This window comes from Adelges cooleyi, unplaced genomic scaffold (genome assembly GCF_023614345.1).
Source record: "Adelges cooleyi isolate 19-005CV unplaced genomic scaffold, UGA_ACOO_1.1 ACOO_flye_CR_arks_rails_tigmint_CR_PRNA_574, whole genome shotgun sequence".
Taxonomy (NCBI): domain Eukaryota; kingdom Metazoa; phylum Arthropoda; class Insecta; order Hemiptera; family Adelgidae; genus Adelges; species Adelges cooleyi.
Window position 1 is genome coordinate 15,648,129 of NW_026096268.1, and position 22,538 is coordinate 15,670,666.

General features: G+C 32.7%; 5 protein-coding genes across 8 annotated transcripts; 3 read left to right on the forward strand and 2 right to left on the reverse strand.

The window, feature by feature from the left end:
- The first annotated feature begins 2,129 nt into the window (after positions 1-2,129).
- On the forward strand, positions 2,130-5,081 carry LOC126843780 (derlin-2). Its single transcript, XM_050581541.1, has 6 exons — positions 2,130-2,495; positions 2,580-2,645; positions 2,736-2,903; positions 4,303-4,425; positions 4,579-4,742; positions 4,819-5,081. The coding sequence occupies exons 1-6, from the start codon at positions 2,403-2,405 to the stop codon at positions 4,937-4,939; spliced, it is 735 nt and encodes a 244-aa protein (XP_050437498.1). The 5' UTR covers positions 2,130-2,402; the 3' UTR covers positions 4,940-5,081.
- Positions 5,082-5,173: 92 nt separating this feature from the next.
- Positions 5,174-11,281, reverse strand: LOC126843777 (palmitoyltransferase ZDHHC8). 2 transcript variants are annotated; one of them, XM_050581535.1, is made up of 10 exons: positions 11,174-11,281; positions 10,400-11,112; positions 10,215-10,333; positions 9,990-10,147; positions 9,736-9,908; positions 8,688-8,882; positions 8,446-8,617; positions 8,185-8,375; positions 6,494-6,643; positions 5,174-6,352 (listed from the first exon to the last, which is right to left on the reverse strand). In XM_050581535.1, exons 2-10 carry the CDS (start codon positions 10,489-10,491, stop codon positions 5,791-5,793), a joined length of 1,812 nt encoding a protein of 603 aa, XP_050437492.1. In that variant the 5' UTR covers positions 10,492-11,112; positions 11,174-11,281; the 3' UTR covers positions 5,174-5,790. The 2 variants fall into 2 exon arrangements, with proteins under 2 accessions (XP_050437492.1, XP_050437491.1); XM_050581534.1 differs by having other exon boundaries at positions 10,400-11,242.
- On the forward strand, positions 11,081-13,299 carry LOC126843779 (uroporphyrinogen-III synthase-like). Of its 3 annotated transcripts, none has more exons than XM_050581537.1 (5): positions 11,081-11,332; positions 11,662-11,856; positions 12,190-12,390; positions 12,659-12,906; positions 13,113-13,299. In XM_050581537.1, the coding sequence occupies exons 2-5, from the start codon at positions 11,673-11,675 to the stop codon at positions 13,233-13,235; spliced, it is 756 nt and encodes a 251-aa protein (XP_050437494.1). In that variant the 5' UTR covers positions 11,081-11,332; positions 11,662-11,672; the 3' UTR covers positions 13,236-13,299. The 3 variants fall into 3 exon arrangements, with proteins under 3 accessions (XP_050437494.1, XP_050437496.1, XP_050437495.1); XM_050581539.1 differs by lacking the exon at positions 11,081-11,332 and adding an exon at positions 11,419-11,494; XM_050581538.1 differs by lacking the exon at positions 11,081-11,332 and adding an exon at positions 11,467-11,579.
- LOC126843778 (zinc finger MYND domain-containing protein 10) lies at positions 13,044-16,271 on the reverse strand. Its single transcript, XM_050581536.1, has 11 exons — positions 16,090-16,271; positions 15,528-15,636; positions 15,075-15,188; positions 14,882-15,015; positions 14,494-14,637; positions 14,185-14,306; positions 13,955-14,103; positions 13,754-13,891; positions 13,595-13,698; positions 13,414-13,533; positions 13,044-13,350 (listed from the first exon to the last, which is right to left on the reverse strand). Exons 1-11 carry the CDS (start codon positions 16,170-16,172, stop codon positions 13,302-13,304), a joined length of 1,266 nt encoding a protein of 421 aa, XP_050437493.1. The 5' UTR covers positions 16,173-16,271; the 3' UTR covers positions 13,044-13,301.
- Positions 16,272-18,031: 1,760 nt separating this feature from the next.
- Positions 18,032-21,181, forward strand: LOC126843302 (uncharacterized). The gene is made up of 5 exons (XM_050580726.1): positions 18,032-18,222; positions 18,546-18,738; positions 18,945-19,252; positions 20,806-20,914; positions 21,070-21,181. Exons 1-5 carry the CDS (start codon positions 18,113-18,115, stop codon positions 21,142-21,144), a joined length of 795 nt encoding a protein of 264 aa, XP_050436683.1. The 5' UTR covers positions 18,032-18,112; the 3' UTR covers positions 21,145-21,181.
- Positions 21,182-22,538: the final 1,357 nt, after the last annotated feature.

Genomic DNA, 22,538 nt, shown 5'->3' on the forward strand with positions numbered 1-22,538 from the left:
TCTTGTCACTTCATTCCTGTTAAATTCGAAAGGAATTATGTTTTTTATCTCGGCTAGGATAGGTCCTTACTTCTCCAAGCGGGCACACTGCGTTTCCATCTTCTTGACAAACGCGCGGAGAAGGGCCGAAATAACTGGCCCCGCCGAAGCCACCCCTGCTGTATCCTGATGACGATTCATCCTGGACGATCTTATTCCCGCGTACGCCGCATAGTAAATATTGTCAACCACTTGGTCCTGAGATGCCTGGTCGGCGTCTTGCACTTCATTCCTGTTGAATTCGAAAAACAGCACAAAAGTAATTATGGTGTTTATCTAGGTTAGGTCAGGTTCTTACTTCTCGGAGCGGGCAGACTGCTCGTTTAACACATGTGACGATGGTGAGCGGCCGTGACCAAGCGCCGCGCGGAAAAAGTTGGAGACCTCTTGCCACAGTGCAACCACCGTGGCTGCCTTGGCGGCGAGCACATAAACGTCCAACCGACGTTATTTCTGGTGGAAATAGATTCAGTTAATTACATGAGGTGGACATAAGTTTATAGAAAATAAAAGAGGCGTTAATGATTGACAAAGAATTATTTACAGTATACAAATTTGTAAAGACGGATTAGCCGAATGACGGAGAAGTGAATATCAAATATTATGTTAAATAAAAAAATCAAACACTCAGGATGATTGCTTTTTTTTTTTGAGGATGGGTCAGTGTCACATAAAATATTACAAAAAAGTTTTTCAGCCGATTCTGCAACCACGATAGAGCATTTTCGTGTCTCGTTGTAGTACCGAATAAATTTCACCCCCTATCTCTTACCCCTATCCCCTGACTCCTACCCCCCTATCTCCCATGCCCTACCCCTTATCTCCTATCTCTTATCTCCTATCAGATAACAGCGTAACGCTTTTTTCGGTTATGTGCCAGAGCTAATTCCCACCCAAACCCCAATCCCACCCACAACCCTATCCCCATTTCCAACCCCAACCCCATCTCCGTGTCCGCAATGCTTTTTTCGGTTATATGCCAGAGCTAAGACATGAAAATGTCAAAAACGCTTTGGACGTGTTGCATAGGAATCATCATTAAGGGGAAAGTTAGATTAAAGATAATTGCAAGAAATCTTTTCTGGTAGAAAAATATGAATAAAGATATTGAAAGTTGGATTGCAGAGTATAAAATATGTGATCAAACTCAAGTTCTTAAAGTAAGAGTTGTATCAAAATGGAAGGAAGTTCATTTCAGAGAATTCACATAATGTCAATGGATACCACAGATATATATAATAAACTAGATTGCTAACTAGCGATATGAATAATTGAAGCCGACGGTCCGCCATTCTGGTGGGATTTATGTGTGTTATCAATGCATATAATATATATCTGTATATATTATTCTATCAATATTAATTATATATGTGATCTAATTCCCACCGAAATGGCGGAAAGTGGCTGCTTCAAACTTCTCTATTGGTGGCATGTACAGTTAGCAATCTAGTTTATTATATATATCTATGATGGATACAATACTAGGACGATAATAGGACAGTGTTGCCACGCTTTCAAAACGTAATTCTCATAAAATGAGTAATCACGACATTTTGTTCCACAAATTTTTTATTCCATAAGACATTTCTTCCAAAGACATTATTATCCAAGATTATGGCTTATTCCAATGGACATTAATAAATTGTTCCAACCACCTTTTTCCGCCGAACAGTTATGCCAACGGACGTTTTGTCCAACTTGTGAGTGTTCCAATATACATTTGGCCCACGATCGATTTTTTCAAATGAGTTTGTTCCACAATACATTTGTCCCAACAAACATTTCATCCTATAATATTTTAGAACAAATGGTAAATGGAAAAAATGTTTATGGTTTAAAAAAATAACGGCTTATATATAATTATTATATAATTTTATATAATAAGGGTAAAATAAGTAAATAGGTATTATAGGAAACTGTGTCACATCAATTGTATAACCCTGGAAGTTCCTGCGTGACGTCATTTGTCTGAACAAATCAGGGGTACCGTGACGGTCGCCAGGCGTCTAGATGAAAACTGGACGGGTTATAATCAGCCGATAATTTCCATTATCATTTATCACTATTTATCAGTCGTGTGAAATTGCAATACTATATTATTATCATGGATAATGTAGGTATAGTGTATACCTACATTATAGTATTGTTATTGTGATTTTTCCGCTGTTGACTTTGCGTATGTGGATGATTCGCATTCGTTTGTCTTAGGATGTCACGTAATTCGCCGACAAATAAGTGTTTCGAGTGTTCTCGCGACTTGCACTCGTTCAGCGTCAAATGACATCGATATTAGCAGCTGCCGTTTCAAGAATACTTACTGCGGTGCCGACACCAAAATATACATAGTAACTTACACCTCGACTATGGCGTATCACACACTACGGCAGGAATACCTGCAAATGCCGCCCGTTACAAGAGCTTACACCACGGCTTGCGTGCTCACCACTTTGGCGGTCGTAAGTTACCATATAATTCTAACCCATGTATGTGCGCAATTAAAATTAATCCATTGACGTTTGATTTCGTTGTCCGCCTTGTAGCAATTGGAAATTGTCTCGCCGTTTCAGTTGTACTTCAATCCGCTGTTAATACTTAAACAGTTTCAGGTAAGCGTTGAAAGATATAAACGAGCGTCGTCAATGTGATATTATAGCTACGTTCAACCTTTTTTTCTTTTTTTTTTATCCCCATTGCAGTTATGGAGATTGGTTACGACATTTTTGTTTTTCGGAAACATTGGCTTCAACTTCCTATTCAATATGATCTTCACATATCGCTACTGTCGAATGTTAGAAGAAGGATCATTTCGTTCTAGGACTGCCGATTTTGTCATGATGTTTTTCTTTGGTGCTAGTCTTATGATTGTATCCTTTTTTTTCTAAAACAATGTCAACAACGTAAAACCTCTATAATATATAAAAAGTACAAACTTTGTTAGAACAAAAAGGGAGTTGCACTATAAAATATTCATTTTCGAGCGAGTTTAAATTTTTTTAATATAACAAAATGCGTCAAAGGTTTTGGACGCCAACTGAAGTTTTTCACTATTTAATTCAACACGGCTGCTATACATAGATAGCTGAAAATATATAACAGAATGAAACTGGTGGCAACACAACTTTTTTTAACAAACAATAACTTTTAAAACTCAAATTTCAACAAAAAAATAATATTTTGTAACGCGATTAGAGCTAAACTTATTTTAACTGAATAGTTCATACTATATTTAATTCTAATAAGCAATTTAACTTTGTACAACATTTTTTTATCACATTATTATAATGCTATAAACTTTAAATTGCGTTTTAAGGTTTTATTATATTAATTTATATAGGGTGGGGCGTAGCCGACTGATGAGTTTTGAGGGGCTATAAATTACGAACAGCAAAACTTAGATAAAAACGGTTTGTTTTATTAAAATCATTAACAAATCCCGTTTTTTAAGTTACGTTTTGAAAATGATGTAACCAAAATGGCGGCCGTCATTAGCAATACATTGTTGTAAGTGATTTCCAAAGTTTTTGTACGATCTTCGGCACGTTTCGATGGGTATGACCACGATTTCTTCAGTAATTCTCTGATTCAGGTCTGCTAAGGTATAGGGTCGATGTTTGAAGACCCTATTCTTAAGGAAGGCCCAGGGGAAAAAAACGCATCCGACTGTCACTTCAGCGCGATATGTTTTAAAGTTGGAAACTTAACTGCAGCACTAGTTGGAGGAAATGGATGAAGAATATGACTTGGGGGATGTATGGTTTCAACTAAATAGGGCTACAGCGCACACAGCTCAAAATTTGCTAGATTTTTATTCGCAAATGTTCCCTGGGCGGTTGGTTTCTCAAGGGGTGACGTGGGCTGGCCGGCACGCTTCCCTGATTTTAGCATGTGTGTTTTTTTCCCCTGGGCCTTCCTTGAGAATAGGGTCTTCAAACATCGACCCTATACCTTAACAGACCTGAAGCAGAGAATTACTGAAGAAATCGTGGTCATACCCATCGAAACGTGCCGAAGATCGTACGAAAACTTTGGAAATCACTTACAACAATGTATTGCTAATGACGGCCGCCATTTTGGTTACATCATTTTCAAAACGTAACTTAAAAAACGGGATTTGTTAATGATTTTAATAAAACAAACCGTTTTTATCTAAGTTTTGCTGTTCGTAATTTATAGCCCCTCAAAACTCGTCAGTCGGCTACGCCCCACCCTGTAGAATGTTTTAATAGTTTATTAAGGAACATTTTACTTAATAAACAATAATAGATTTGGGCCTTTTTCATAAATTTATTATTTCTGGGACAAGCATTTACAATCATGTTGGTATATATATGGTCTCGAAGAAATCCTTATATCAGGATGAATTTCTTTGGTGTACTCAACTTTCAGGTAACTGTTCAACATAAATTTTTATGGCATGTTGGAAATAAAAAAATTGTTATTAGTTTTTCTGTACAATGTCGTACAGAAAAACAAATGCAATGTTGCATTTTTTTTTTATAACTATGAAAAAAATTAAATTGTGTTTATTATTTGACGCAGGCTCCATATTTACCGTGGGTATTACTGGGATTTTCAGTCTTGTTGGGAAATACACCTTGGGTTGACTTAATGGGCATTGTCGTTGGTCACTGTTATTATTATTTAGAAGACGTTCTTCCACAACACCGGTCAAACGTGAAAGTCATTAAAACACCACAGTTTTTGTAATAATTTTTTTTTTATAATTACTATTACAAAATATGCAACAACTAAAACTATAATTATGATTGTCAATTTTAGGAAACATCTTCTTGATCCAGCACCGGAGGACGATCACGTACCACCCCCTGAATTTCGTCCAGGTGGTTTCAATTGGGGTAATGGTCAAGCCGATGATCAGCCAGTGGATCGTAATGATTAATTTTAAGTATGTTAAATTGAGCGTTTTATTTTACTGTTAATCTAAATACATGTACATATTATAAAAATAAACCAATTTTGTGGATTTAATTTAAATGGATCAATAATAAAATAATAAATATTGGTCATTAAGTATGCATTTATTGAGATACTAATTAAGTAATTATTTATTTAAAAAAAAAATAAACTAATAATATTTATTTCTATTCTTTATTATTATTTTTTTTTTTCACACAATTTTCAAAGTACAAAAAGAGAAGGAAAACAATTGTTATCTAAATTTCGCAATGTTAGTAAAAACTATAAAAACAGTACAGGGTGCTTACAGAAGTGTCGGCAAATTATTAGAACTTCGCTTACTTTACACAATAAATACTCGTCAAACATGAACTTAAAAATATTTTTAAATTGTAACATAATTATAGGATAGTACAATTTTTATTTTTATTATAGTTATTATTAAAATTGTAACCAATTAGATTTGTTCCATATATATTTCTGTACATAGTAAATCATTTTAGAATATTATTTAAATGCTTAACTATGACAAAAATCTTTAAGTTGATTAGCCGCAATATATTATGATGTATACATATATTTATACATAGATTGAGTCTTTAGTTATGATGATATAAAAATGTAATTTTAACTAAATAATAATTGTTCGCTATGAAACATAATTTTCTTTTTAACACCCTGTAACACACGACTTTACCGGCAATAACTTGTAATTTTTTTTATTTAAAAAAAAAAATGTATATATTTACAATCAACATTAGTTTGTACAAAATGCACATAACTTAAAATAACCTAACATAATAATATACAAAAAGTTATTTGGAAACAACACGTTTACACGGATATCTCATAGTTTTTGTCGTACGCACTTTTTCTATCAGGGCTCCCGCTGTCAGTGTTATTTCCTCTATTAATTGACATTTCCATATTATCGTGATCTAAAGCTCTGGCAAAAGACATTGGTCTTCTGTTTTGCACGGGGGGAGGCTTCTTTTTTCCTACAGGCGAAGGTTGTGGGGGGTATACTGGCACACCGCCTCGAACGGGATAATAACTCTTAGTAGTGGGACTGGTCGGATTAGATCGATAGTCGTTATGAGCCGCGCAGTAGTTAAATGATGGAGCTTGTCTAGGAACATAGTATGAACCGGTAGTTCCAGGAGTGTCTTTCCACGTGTATACACCGCGTTGAGGTGATCCCGCTAACTCTTGGATGTTGTCTACAGTGTTGTTTATACGTGGATACGATGGGGGTCTGTCGTGTTCACGCAAAATATCGCCTTCAGACAGGAAACGCCTCTGAGGGCTACGTTCTTGGTAGTCGTAGTGCTTTGAAGACGTTCCAACTCCTATGAAGTCTGGGCGTTTGATCTGAGTAGGAGTTCCTGGGTTTGATCTTAAATACAATACAAGAATAATAGAAATTATTTAAATGCTACTACATTAATTTAATTTTACTATCATTTGTTTTTAATAATCTTTAAATTGAACTACAAATTTATTAGTGGTCTGGAATTTAATATTAATATTAATTTACCGTCTTAACGGACTGGACATGGTCAAAGGCGTTGGTACTCCGATTGCTTTCATTCTCTGTTGCATAGTCGGACTTTGCATTACTATATTTGGCTGGCGGTTTTGATCAAACATGGTCTCTCTTGAAAGACTGCTACCAATTTCACCCATTCTATAGTAATCAATTTTAGAAATTATTATTGCCAATATAATTAACTGGTTATTTTTTTACAATTATGTTGTTTTATTAATAGAGATTATTCAGCCGCAGTGGCTGACCACATCATGTCCTTTTAATCACTTGATATACTGGTGTAACGTGTCTGTTTGGCTAGTTGGCTAGGCTAAGCCGAAACGACCGTCGATATACCTTGCGCCACGAGAGAAGTAACCCGTTGCTCGACCGAAACGCGTTCGATTCCGCGCATCACCACCGATAGGCCACACCCACGGTCGGCGGCAGCGGCGGCGCTGCTTATATAGGGTATATCATAACGTAAACACGATACAGTATGTCACAAGTCACAAAACTCACGTCTTACGTCTTTGAACCACGCGCTTGCTTTTATTGTTGAATTATTACATTATTTTATTACTATTATAATAATAATATAACAATATTATTTAAATATATTTTATTTTCATTTTAATTTAAATATTTTTTAGTTTTAATTTTAATTTAAATATGTTTTAGCTTTAATTTTAATTTAAATATTATTTAATTTTAATTTTAAAATAACCTCTGACCTCACTTGACCTGGTTGTAAAAATATGTTATAATAATAACATATTATATTTATATTTATAAATTAATATAATAAATTATATTAGTTTATTAATATAATAATATAAATATTAATATTAATATTATATTATTAATATATAAATTAATTACCTATGTTATACTATCGTATGTGTTTTAAATAAATAAATAATTATATATATAATTGATAAATGACAATATAATATAATCATTCACAATTATAATAAATAATATACTCTATATACAATCACTCTGTATATCGCCTGTTTCGCGCTGTATGCACGCCTCAGCGCGACACTGAATGGCACAAAGTGGGGGAAATGGGACCTCGGAACAGTCGCGGCCGTCAGTCGTGATGCGCGAAACGGGTTACTTCTCTCATGGCGCAGAGTATAGGGTTAAATTAGTGGACCCGAAGACGGGACGATGGCTAGGCCGTATGTACACTCAAATATCCATAAAGTCTCCTTAACAGGCGATCGTACCTCTAAATAACTTAACTCTCAAGTGTTCCAAGAAACGAAAACAGGTTTATTAAATAAGTAAAGGTATGTACATATATATTACACCTCTACATGGATCCTAAAGCGTTCTCTGTAGTTAGTCCAGGTAATGGCGGAGTTGAACGGACACACGAGTACGGGTAAAGTTAAAAGAAATATTAAATAGTAATGTAACGTGAAATAATAAGTAATGGCTTTAGAATAATTAGGTCGCGGTCCGAAGATGGTAGTATGTCAACTAACTGGGCATCGGTGCCCCTGGCATTGTCCCGTGTGTCTGTTGTCTCCCCTACCTATAATGGCTTACATGCTAATCGGGGTAAACTGCTATTAATGCATACTTGGAGGCGAGTGGTAACGGGCGGCTAAATGTAACTGTTACACTGGCTATAGCATGTAATGTAGGAAATTCCAAATTAGGAAAAACAATAATTATATTTTAATTACCGTGGCCTAGTAGGATGAGGGGCTGTGCGTGTCATGTAACTCATCCTAGTACTATCCGTTGTATCATACGATGGCAAATAAAAATTATTTTTTGATCCTTGCCGTTGTAGTGGTGGAGTTGGCTCACAGTCTTGAGACTGAGAAGCAGTCAGTTCAATATCCAATTCTGGACAATCTCTCCCGGGAGACATCTATGACAAATAAAAAAAATAATTACTCGGCTTAGCATATCTTTTCAAAGAAAATATTTTTTTTTCTTACCTTATTATAACTATTAGAGGAATGATGCAAGCCATTACTGTTATCCAAATAGGTTTTGGCAACTGGTGGCCCACAATTTTCTTCTTTAGTTAACAACGGTGGCGGAACATTAAAACTGTTTTGAATTTGTTTTTTATGCTTTTGATACTTAGACTTTTTCACTTTTAACAAACTATCAAACAAATATTATAATTACCAAACTTTGTTGTATTATCATAAATATTATATAAACTTATACTTACCTAGGAAATTGAGGTCCAAATAAAATAAATATACAATTCAAGCGACAACCATGTGAAAATGGATTGTAACCTCCTTTGAATTTACCAGTAACTTGTTCATTGGTTGTTCTACCACGTGCCACTAGTACAGCATGGAATCCAGTCAAACCAAATATTGGTATAAATAAAACAATTACCAAGCCACATAATGTTAACCTAATAAGCTGGTTAAGGATAAACGTCTTATATTATTATTATTATTATTATTATAAAATTATTGCTATAATGTACTAATGTTGAGTGGCACATAACTTCACTTGTTCCATAAACCCTTGGACCCGTTTCATGTCTGCATATTTTTATGTTGCTTAACAAAATAAATTACTCACATATTACATCGAGCATATGTTATACACGTGCTTTTTGCCTTAGGTGTGTCCTACTAGCGCATTGTAAAAAGTCTAACACAGTTTACGAAAATAATAAAGTTTTGTGGGATCCAGCAAGTGTTTTTACTGTAAAAAAATTTAAGAGAATATTAAAAAACATAACACTTCATATCAAAAATATTTACTATTTCTTAATACAAAATATGATTTTATCTACTTTAGAATCTGCTGGTACTACATTAATGGCTTTTATTAACAAGCCGAACAACCTTGGTACACTCAATAAATAAATAAACTGTTAAACTTTTTACAACACTTCTTGTTTGGCTTAACATAATAAGTTATAGAGCCCAAAAAATCAATCAACTAAGATTAATAATCAGCTAAAAAAAATACTATTTTCTTTATAACTAATAGTTTGATAAAGACGATAATAATTTTTTTAATTATTGAAAGTTACTAAATTTTACCAATACTAAATACAATACCACCGCTTAAAAACTATACATTTTTAATTAATAATATTTGAACCAAATGGCTAAAATACTACCCAATAAAGTAGAGCTATCAATGTATAAACTTTTTCATAGTTTAATGAATGGCCGTTTTCAATTTCTTTCTATTGGTTATAATTTGTTCTCTTTTAACAAATAAAACATTTTGTCCAAAAAAAAGGATACGAAACTAATGTATCGACATCTCCGATTGTTTCCTTGTGGACTAGAACATACAAACAGCATACACTGAATATAGATGCCATATGTATGCTGAGTGATATAAGGAAGAAAAAGAAGTAGCGATAGTTGCGACGCCCAATACAGTTATTAACCCAAGGGCAATGATGATCAAAAGTCTATATATATAAAAAAAAAAACATTTTTCATTAATAAACTTAAATGTGGCAATAAATAATAAATATATATGTACGCCTTACTTCTATGCAACAGTTGCAGACACTACAATGAGAACATCTTGGAGGCCTATAAAATCTACATGTAGCACACCATTTCATTCGCACTTGTATAGTGTTTACTTCTGTAGATTTATACAGTGGAGACTGGAAGTCATCGCCAGTATCTTCATCTTCTGGTGCTAAACATGCGCAGTCAATTGTTATTAAACAAAATATTATTTAATTGTGGGTACTCGCTTAACTTGCCTTTAGGTATAACTCCAGGATCCATAAAAGTAGCCAATGTAAAATTAGCTATGACAAAAAACGTTATAACTGCATGGGCGATCGGTATCCATGGATATTTTTGAGCAAAAAATCTACATCTGATACCAACAAAAACCATCATGACGTATTATACATAAAAAATGGTACAATTACAAACAACTTACGGGTAATAAAAAAAGGCACCCGTTGTACCGAGCAATAGTATCCATGCGAAAGTCGCCGGCAAATACTTTGTGTGCAAGCCGCATTTTGGCATTGTGCAGTTTCCTCGAAGTTACTAGAAACCTACACCACTTGAATACAGTTGTTCGGTTATTACATCCTCTCTGACGCCCAAACAACGGAAAACGTCGAATCCAGAAAAATGATATTGCTATTGTTGAAGCCGCACGACCAAGTGCAGTATTCTCTCATTTTTGTATACTTGTGGTTGAATTTTGACTATTCTATAACAATTCACAGTGTCGTTGTACCGTGGCCAACGTCGGTGTTCGCCAATCGCTGATCATAATTGAACAAATACAATGTAACTTATAACTTGTGTACAGTGCAATACACCGAAGTTGATATTTTAAAACTAGTAGTTACTGAACCGAAAGAAAACATATTATATTATGAAAATAAAATGTATTATGATTGAAAATCAAAATGTATGCTCTGCAGTCTGCTACTGGCTACTGCAGCTAGTCTGTGATAATGTGGTTTGGTTTAAGCAGTATGGCCATGACACCAAATGGAAATATTTCAAAATGACGGAAAGCAGAAAGACACTGTGTCTGCGAAGGATAGGCCGTGATGACTGATGAGCAAATGTGCCGTCTGATTAGAGTTTAGAATACTCCGGATAAGTCACTATAATCACTTGAGTTTTTTTACACTATAAAAATAAATAAATAAGCTGACTTGCATACAAAGTGCACAATATTATGTTATAATACCTATTAAAGTAGTAGTATTGGCTATAATGAAGCCTCGAATTAATCACTTCAAAGTTAGTAGTCGGTACTGAGTACACCTCACACAGGGACTCGGCTCGACTAGTCGCTTGTATTAGTAATTCAATTTTTATCATAAAAAAAAAATTCACAATTTACCAGGTTAGCTACCTGCCATATGGTATTATTATTATTATTATTATGTCTTCTGAGTTTATAGTATAGTAATTGATAAGAAGGTCATCGTGCGACGTGCACTAAGCGAGACAGACTATCCGCATACGGCATACTATTTTCATACGTTGTGATTAGTCATTACAATCTGTACGATAAAAATTACAAGACTAAAAAATAAAAACGTTCAAACAAACATAATTCGTAAAAAATAATTTTACAAAAAATAAAATTAGTAAACTTCTTAATTAAAAAGAATAATAATGTGCTCGATTTAAGTGTATTCTATACGTTTACATTAAATTTGTTTATCATAGGTTGTTAAATCATGACTGGAAAGATGTCTTTCATCATTTTGAAAGCTCAAAACGAAGAGAACGAATCGACAGATCCGTATATTGAGGTTTTACACGAGAAAGGATACGACGCTCATTTTGTTCCTACGCTGCAATTTGAGTATTATAATTTAGATGAGTTAAGAAAAAAATTACAAAATCCACAAGACTACTCGGGTTAGTGATACATTTTGTGTTATTGTATAACATGATTTACCTATTAGTTAAAATATTTCATACTAATGTCCGGTTGCTTTTAAGTTGTTTGTTTTAACATGAAATAGTGGCTAGCGGTTGGTTGATTAAATTTGAATAAACTGTTACAATAAACAATTTTTCGACATAACCTGGCATTCATTTAGTAACATTGATACACGATAAACCTGGGAACTGTGATTTTTTATGTTAAGATAGAATCCATTGAAATACTGCTATTTAAAAATCACCTATTGATTTATTTTGCCCATTTGAAAGAATACTCATATTAAATATACATATTTTTGTTGACAGGTTTGGTGTTAACTAGTCCAAGATGTGTCCGAGGTGTATTAAAATGTTTAGACAATAGTAAATTAAATAATAATTGGCATAATAAGCCAATTTTTGTTGTTGGAGAAGCAACAGCCAGATTAGTAACTAAAGAATTGAATCAGAAACCCATTGGAGCAAACACTGGAAATGCCACGGCACTGGTGCCAATTATTTTAAAATGTATAGCGTCTTTCATAAGAACAATAAATGTAAAAGTTAATAAACTTGATGATGATAAAAAATATCTATTTACTTTACAAAATTCTTAAAATTTGTAAAAGGTGTTAGTTAGTCAGAAATTTCTCAAGTTACAATGGCCAGTACATGGTTTTTAAATATATTTATATAAATATATTCGAGTGTTAGTAAATACAATTTTATCAGAAAAATATTAAGTATATTTAATGTAATAAAAACACAATTAATAGTGTAACGTTGCTTATTTCAGATGAATTATCCAAACCTTTGTTAGCCCCGTGTGGAAATTTAAACCTCAACATATTGGCTGATAATTTAAACACAGTTAAATTAGAAAATGTCGAAATATACAGAACAGTACCACATAGTGATCTGGAAAAAAACTTAAAATTGGCTTTTGATACCATAAAATATCGGATAGGATTAGTTTTTTTCAGTCCGTCAGGTTTTCAAGCTTGCATTAAACTGATCCCAAAAGAATTTGTAAACAAATTACACGTAAGTATTTAACTGTTAAATAATTTCAGTTGTTAATTGTAGAAGAAAAAGAAAAAAATTATTTTTGTAGTGGACTGTTTGGGGGTGTTAGTTTTTCATGTGTCACTGAGTATATATTTGTGAAACCAGATTGTTTACAGATACAAAATAAATATTGCAATCAAATTTATATTAATTTTATTTATTAAAAAAAAAACAATTTTCAGATATTTTCTATTGGCCCAACTACAGCATCTGCTATTGAAGAAGCCGGATATGCTTTGACTGGAATATGTGACAAACCAAAACCAGAGTCGATGATGGACATAATAGATAAATTTATTGAATGAAGTATTTTAATTTCAAATTTGTTATAATAGAAAATAGACGAACTACGAATCTGCTATCGGTTGATATTATTGACAGTTTTTTTTGTGCTGTTGCCAATCGCCCACTTGACATTTCCTAAAAACATAACGAGATTATGGGTGAAAAATTATTTAAAAAATACTTATTTTTCTTATATACCTGCTACAGTACCACTGATTTTTACATTGAGAACAACGATTTTTTGCTGGTTGTCGACAGTTGGCACAAACGTTGTCTTGAACTTCGAAAATTGCTATATGCTCATAAGTTTCACTTAATCTAATATTAAAAAATAATCAAAATTATTATGCTTAAACTTAATTCATACTTCTTTACTTACGACTTTGCAATATCGTGAGAATCATTTCCAAACAGATGCAACACTTGTGATTTTGCAATTTTTTTCCATCGCTTAGAATAAGCATTCAGCAGAGTAGGTCTTATCTATGTACGTACATTTAGTTAAATGGATTTTTACCCAAATCAAATAATGACTTACCTCAGCTGTAATTTCTATAAAAAGAGGACGCTTAGTAGTAGTTGGGGCATCGGTGAGTGTTAATCGGTATAAACATTGTTTTAAATTTATTAACGGTGATATTTGATTCAAAATGTTGTCATTGAGCAAATTTTGTAACTGTAAAATAATAAAGAGATTGTTATTGTGTATCACATAAATCAAATATCTTTGTGATTCTACTTGGGCAAGATTTCTTTTCCTGAACTGAGTGATTTCATAATTATTGCGCAATTGTTCAGCCATAAAAAATTCGTGAAGACTCATCCACAAATGAGCTTCATGTTTTGGTATTTGATTATCAATTTTATTCTTAACTTTCCATGTGTTATCTAAATCAATTATAAACATGCTGAATCGAACAAAGTTTAAAACTATTGACCTACCTTCCTACTTTATAGGTATATACCTACCTTGAAACGTGTACGTTTTGTCACCTTCTAATTTGACCCACGGCTTTGTATTTAACAAATGGCAAATTAACATTGGCACGTCGTTGTTCATAGTCATCCGAGCGGCAACAGTTAACGACAAGCTGTAACAGTGTGTCATAATACAATTTAAAATAGATTTTAGGTGTTACCCGTTTTAAATTAAGTTACTTAAAAAAATAATAAAATACTATTTTTCAAAATTATTAATCCATCACAAATGTTTTTCTAAAACACATTTATTTATTAAGAAACTAACTAAATACAGATAGGAATAGGAATTTACTATACCTTTTTAAATGTAGCAGCATGTTGAACATAATGCCAATGCACTCGATGCCTACGTCAAATTGTATTCTGTGTTTTTGTTCTGCTATATCGTCTTTGACCTCGGCATCTCTCATTTTGACGCCAATACAGAAGTTGTTGGAGTCCCTAACCAATACAGATTGTTTTCATTAAATTAATAGTAATATGTGTTGAGTTTAAACATTTTGTGTGAGCTACAATATTGGTATCAAGACATAATCACCTTCAACCCAGTTGTACCCACCCACCTTTTGGGGAACAACCACCTGTGCAATAATTTTTTTCCACAGTACGTATGTGTTCAACTACACTCTAGACGAGAGATAAGACTTATTGTAAAATATTAAGAATAACCATAGGAATTATGTACCCTATTGCTAAGTGAGTGATCGACATGATTACGTGATCGAATAAATCCAATGCATTGTTGCCAAGAGCTTGAACTCCGTCTTCATGGAACAATATCTTTTGCAACAATCCTACAGCAACGGTTTCATGAAAAAGCTATAGGAAATACACGATTTTAGTAGAAGTACAAATAGTTAATAATATTATGATCGTACAACAAAGTAGACCGTAAACGATTGATCAGCATTTGACGATATGCGCAACAGCTCTGGTAGCACTTTTTCCCTCCACAGTGATACGCAGACGGCTTCATACACTAACACCGGTACCTTTTTTTAAATATATATATATAATGTGTATAAATATAAATGAGCAATTTATAATATCAGGTCCGACGCCAACCCCAATGTAGTTTTTTAAAAGAAGCATTAATTGTAAACATTTGAAGAAAAAAAACGTTACTCTTATTTTATTTTAATAAAGTATTAAATTGAGGTAAATTTAAACTTTTGGAAAAATTGAGTTTTTTCCACTTTTGATATGATCGAAAAAGAATTGCGTGGTCAAAGCCTAACAATAAAGGGGCGTGCTTCGTCACTTTGGTTGCTGGTTTTTGACAGGGTGCAACCTGCCCCTCCCCTCCCCTATTAAAGACTAGTTAACACTACTTTTCCACGACTGATGATTTGATCTTTGATGTACTCCTCTCGATGTTCAGTCGCTTCCAATGTTGCCTGCTGGTTAAGTTTTTGCAATCGATCGTGGTTTTCGAACCATCTGCAAAAGAAAATAATATCACAATGTTAGATCATACATATATATATATATATAAGAAGCATAATGCCATTAAATCATAAATCCAAACAACATTTATTTTTATAATTTTTAATGGTTAGATCGGTCATGCCGCCAGTTATCTGATCAATTATTCATAAATAATCGTAAGTAGTTTCATATTATTTAAGTAGGTAGCTAATTTCAAAGCCATGTCTAACTCCATTTACAATTGGGTACCTACTTAAAAAATGATTATGTTGCAATGATAAAGCCTTTGTAAAGAAATATTAATCATCCCCGAGTATGCTCATTAGTTTCCATGTATGTACTTATAAATTATGTATTACAGCTAAGTTTAAAAATTAAAATACATAGTATATTTTACTTAAACCTAGGTATTCATGTCTCTGGGTTACCAACAAATGTTTAACACAGGTAAAATATGCAGCCTACTTTTTTGTGCCCAATTCGTCCAACTTGGATTCGCTGATACAATCTATAAACAAATCCACTTCGCCTTGCGATACTACGTCCATATTTAAATTGTACAAAATAATTAATTGGGAAACTATATAAAAGTGGTAAACAAATTACAGCTTTTTTCGCAAAATATTATGTTTGATCAATATTTAAATACGACTGGTCGTGTATCCCGGGTAACCACAATTCGATCATACCGTTCCTATAAGTACTAACTTGGGTTTATTTAATTGTATTGTATTAATTTATGAACTCTGGTCTCGGGTGTTTTTTTTTTATAAAACACGACTTAAAACGAATTAATACATAAGGCGTTTCTAAAAATTCTTATGGTAATAACAAAAATATATAAGTGTTGCGTGCCGTCACTGCCAAGGTCGAAAAGGATTTTAAACGGTTTGAAGGCCAATTTTATTGTTATCAGTCTTTGTTACAACTTGCGAACAGAAAAAAAATACAGCTTTTAAACGATTTCAGTGTTACTTTTTAAACAATCGTATAAAATTTAATATATCTACCGATTGCACGTCACAACAATTTATTAGGTATACAAAATATTTTAAAGTTTGGTGAAACAAAGTAAAAATAAGTACATTTTTGTAACAAAGACAAAACGTTTTGACAATATTTATCCATGAGAAAATTAAGATTCGCAATAATAGTATTGTCAGAGATGTAGGTACCTACTGGTAAACGGTAAAAATAATTAAAAATATATTATTTATACTACTAATACTTTTACTCGTCCATTGGATGATATTGCCATAACGATAATATCATGTTGAATCTAGTTACATCAACACTACAAAATGAGATGATTTTGTTTAAAATCTATTAAATCCTATATACGAGCAAATACATATTGTGCTTACAACTTTATACGTAGCCGACTATATTATGTAATATAGTTTTAACTATTATTTCTCGAGCAGGATTAAAATGATGGTAACGTAAGATTTTGTAAAATAAATTGATTATAAATACATTTTTTTTTTTGTTTTGAAGAAAAAAAATGTTTTCAAGGTTTCCGAACAAAATGACTACGTCGACTGTCCTACTTGCAATGGCCTTGGTCGTATTTCTTTGCAAAGTAATTTACATATTATTATCATTCAAGTTCCACAAGATACGAATAAAATCCCCTAAACATTAGGATAATGTTTATTGTACAATCCGATTCAATTTTAAACTACATCGAATAATAATATTTAGAATCCAAACAAACTGATAAAAGTGTGGAAAACTATTCAAGTCTCAAGTCTACGGAGTCCTCAGTTATCCAGTGTCAAGCATTAGCAGATAATGCAAACTTATCGTCGACTTCTAATAACTTGTGCTTAAATTTGATTGTAATACTTATGCTTTGAGCAGTGGCGTGCATATACCTACCAACTTTCAGTTTTGAGAAAATCGAAATGACTGCGCTTATTTTGTTCCTCCCACGGGTCTACATAGTTAATTTTTATTTTTTTATTTCAACGGACACAATTTATTGTAAACTTGAATGAAAAATTACCATTTAACGCTTATCACCTATCATTAATCGAGTAAATTTCTAAATTAGCAGCGATCAATGACTAAATATTATACATTAAAAATAATTACACTATGATTTTCATGTTTGATTTTTATAAAAGACTTGCCCAAACGATCAAGTACCTAGAAGGAATCGTGGTAATCGTATGATCAAACGAAAACCAGCGAAATTTTATAATAATCAACATATTATAGATGAACATCTTTCTGGGAATAACTTCCTAGGTTTTTTTTTTTTGTTAACGTCTACTACATACTAAAATATGTTTAAGGAAAGATTAAGCAGAATTTTTGTTTTATTTTATTTATACTGGGTAATTATTGCTAAGTCCACGCTAAATTACTCTTGGTGCTCATGTACGCCACTGTGCACAAACATATCAATGTATATAAAAAAATATGATATTAATCATGCCTTTCGTTATTATTCCGCCATGCTCGCAGAAAATTTTTATCGAAAATGGATACCGTTATTGGATGTGTGACGGACTTGTTGCCAGATAAACCTGCGCTGGGCAATCCCAATGAAATTATGAAGTCTGTTTTAAACCGCTTCCGAAACATTAATATGTGAGACTATTTATCTTAAATACCTAATTTAATGTTTATTCTAATTTCTACAAACCGAAAATATGTTTAAATTCAACACCATAGAACACAGGTAATATATATATATATATATAGACACAGGTACATTACTAAGTACAAACCGATTATTATTATTTGCTTTCTCCTTTGATTGTACACAAATCCATATTTCATTAATACTTAGCTCGGTGCTACAATATATAATTATATTTATTATAATTTATTATTATTAAGTTTATTGAGATTTTGAAAAATCCCAAACATGATATTGTTCAATAATCCGCGCTAATGTGTGTTGCCCGCAGAGAAGATCATAAAAGAGCATTATGCGATGCCGTGCAGATAGCACGATACCATGCAGATGTGTTGAGACCTCATCTGAACGCGATCAGCATGAAATTGGTGGATTTTCTCAACAACCAGCGCGTCCAGAATGTTCGACTGGCGTGCCAATCGGCTGGGGAACTGTTTAGGACAATGCGTTGCACAGACCGTCCGGCAAGTTTATTGTTTAAGGATTATATTATGGCATCGAATTCGATGAGATTGTTTTCTAAAATGTACATTTTTACCAACATTTGTTATTTGTACTATAATTAAGTACTCCGTATACAATCGGCTTACCGAGTAGCTGAGTCCTGAGAATACTGGACGGATATAATATATTTTATAATAATCCGGACCGCCTTTGTATAATAAATTAGATGTTCGATAATATTGTTGTGGCACTGATGTATCGGACCGCGGATAAGAACCAACAGTTGCGGATTGACGCCAATTGGGCATTGGACAAGATGGTGATGAGCGTGCCGTCGCTTATGGCCATCAAGGCGATGGCCAACTGCCGACACAAAAACCCGGCCGTCAAAATAGCTCAGTTACGGTTGATGCATTGCGTTACGGCCATAGTCGATCCCATAAAGCTGTTGACTGCGCCTGGCCTGAGAGAGGCTAGACGTCTAGTGCTCAATAATTGCGTGGCCGCCGTCGAAGACGCTAACGCAGACATCAGGTACAACGGTCACAGCAATCACCATTCAGCATTCGCTGAAGAGTGAAAATCGACTGTTTTTGGGGGGACAAATTGGAGGGACAAAACTTAAAAACTGTTAATTTATAGTTGTCTCTGGTTATAAAGATGTAAGAAACGCAAATAATGTTGGTGCCAGGTGGTGTCAGTTTAAAAAATATTTGCGTCAAGCTTAAGGGGTCGAAGGGGATCTACAGCGGAAAACTAAAAAGAGTAGTAGGTAGTTGTTTTTATATAATTCTACAGGAGACCATATTGGAAATTATTTTTTTAATGTGTTCTTACTTCGTATGGGAGATAATATCCACCGGTTGTTTCAATATCCCATACAATAATCGTCGATAAAAATAAAACAAACACTGATAGATATAGCGTCCATTGACAAGTACTTTATAATAAAAAAAACTCTTTTTATTTATAAAAAAAAAATGGTCACTTGTATTTTGTATCCTTTTGGTTCGAATCACTTCAGTTGTATTTACGAGGCCTCTACACCAGTATATTTTTGGTCTAAAACAACTCATTCTACTTCAAACGTATTGTTCCTAAGAAAATACTCCGATTTAAGTTTTGAAAAAATGATTGAATTCTTCATAACATTTTCAAAGGCATCGACTGTGGCACAATTTTAAAATTATTTTTAGTTAATTAATTATTTTAGTTAAAAAAATAAAAATTGCAGTTTTTTACATTAAAAAAATTAATTAACTAAAAATAATTTTAAAATTGTGCCACAGTCGATGCCTTGAAAATGTTATGAAGAATTCAATATGTTTTTACGTTTGAAGTAGAAACGTATGTTTTTGTACAAAAATAGATTCTATATATGCGTTACAAAAGTTTAAAAAAAATAATTATCAAAATAGATAATTCTTTCCTAAGTATGTTTAAAATTTTTACCTTAATCTTAATGTCAAGTCTGATGTTAAGACTTAGCGAAAAATTGCCTATACAAAACGCCTTAATAAACGTTAGTGTAGAGGCCTTGACGTTAAAAAAATGCATTTTTACTTTGTTGAAAAGTTTTTTTTAGATGATATTTAAACCACCGTGTACAAGGTGCGTGATCTGGTAATTCATTAACTGTAAGAGGTGAGACACTCATTTTTCTTAAATATAATTGCAATTTTGTAGCAAGATTTTAAAACTAGTTATCGACCAGTCAACATTTTATGAAAATTATCCTTAATTTAAAAACTTAATTACATGTTACCATTTAAGTTGATAAGATGTCTGGAAATTACTTAAAATGGTAAATATTTGGTTAGTTTATGATATTGTAAAATAACCCAAACAAACAATGTCTGAATTTTACAAAAATAAAAACTACAAAACTGCATTTGTTTTAAGAGATATTGAGCGTCCTGCTTCTTATGTTGTATGGATTAGGTACTGATCTTTATAGCATTCCGGTCAACAAGTAGGCTTCCGATTTCATATAATAGGTAACCTATAAAAAACGGATGGTTATAAACTTTGACGGAATTGGATTTAAATATAATTATTTGTGAACTTTTAACTTTGCAATCCAATAGATTCATGTCAAAAAAACTATTGCAACTCTTGAAAATTACTAACCAAGAAAGTTTTAGCTCGGCTTTAGTACAAGACATCAGTTGGAACGAGTTAAAAATTGCCGAAAAGGTAAAAACCTTTAAAAGTATATAACTGATTAAAATATGCAACAAATTGTATTAAATAGAATATTTAATACAATTTAAACACATTTTTAACATCTATCAATTTTTTTTTTGTTAATTAGTATGTACTAATGAACGTTTTATTTAATTTTTAAGTAGAATCTGAACGTGGAAGATTTGACTGCAGTTTTAAAGAAAACATCAAGTAAACCAACATTGAAGCCAATAACGTGACTCAATTTGTTCAATAGTTACAATTTATTATGGAAACAATTGTATGTTTGATTATAATAAAAAAATATATTATGTTTTTTATTAAAAGGATCAAAACATTTGTGTAAACCACTTGTTTATGACTTATACCGCCGCACAACAAAATGTCGTCTTTTTATTGGAACAAAACTCCAAGATATACGTTTTATAGGATTTGTTCACATCAAATCTAACCCTGAGTTTGTAAATCGGAATTTTCTAATTTCCCATTGTGTTTAAAATATAACTAAAAATTGTATTAAAATTCGCAGGGTCTAGTTATGAATTCAGCAATAAAAATTGCAAAAAATTTGTATTTAAAAACAATTATTATCCAAACACACGCTTTGGAGACAATTTTTAATAACCACTAGTCTTGCTAGAAAATGTCGTTTCAAGCGAAATAAAATATACAAGAGTGTATGATGTATTATAATTATTAATTTGGTTCTTGTTCTAAAATCGTGTTGTACAGTGCGATAATTAATATATTTTAACAGTCTCAGGAATACTTGTATATAGTAATATATTGATTATTCTTATTTTGAAATTGCGCTCTCGCCCGGACACAGTGCGTTCTTAGAAAAAGCAAAGATGCTCGCACCTGCGCCACAGCTATATAAGATGATATTCAACTTACATGTATGATACATCACGAAGCCATGGATATAGTAATACATAATGCTGTGACCGGACTGCTCTGCGCAGCTGCTCTGACCTCTGTTGTATTGATTAGATTCCAGTTAACAGCTGTGCAGTTTGGGATATATGTACATAATATTTGTTTGGTACTATCATCATAATATTATGCGGTATTAACTATTATCTTGTATTTGTATGTTGTTCTCCTTTCAAGACTTAAATCATTGCTTGTATTTCTTCATCAATCATCATATTAATATTTTTGAATCGTAATCGTCGTGATCGGTTACCGAAGTGTGTTGTTGCTGTAAGCGCATTTGGTAAATACTCTTTAACTGATTATTTTATTCAAATATTGTTCATGACGGACGACGATGGCAGATTTGAGATGGGAAAGGCGTTAGTGCAAATAATGCCTCACCTCGATTCAAAAAACAAATCAACTAATAAAATTAAGCCACCCTTAAAGTACTTGACTAAATTTGATTTATTTTTTTCTGTAACTTCATTCGGTGTGGCCTTCACTGAATATCCTATAAATCTGCCATTGGCTTATGAATTGTCTATAAACCTAATACTTCAAGTCTCGTCCACCCTTGCGTACCAAACCCCTTACTGAAAAATATTGCACACTGATCCACCTAATGTCGATATTCTGGTGAACCTTAGATTTGTTTGTTACTGTGACATTTGGTTGTAACATGCCAAAGTTGCAGTTGATGTTTGGCTTACTA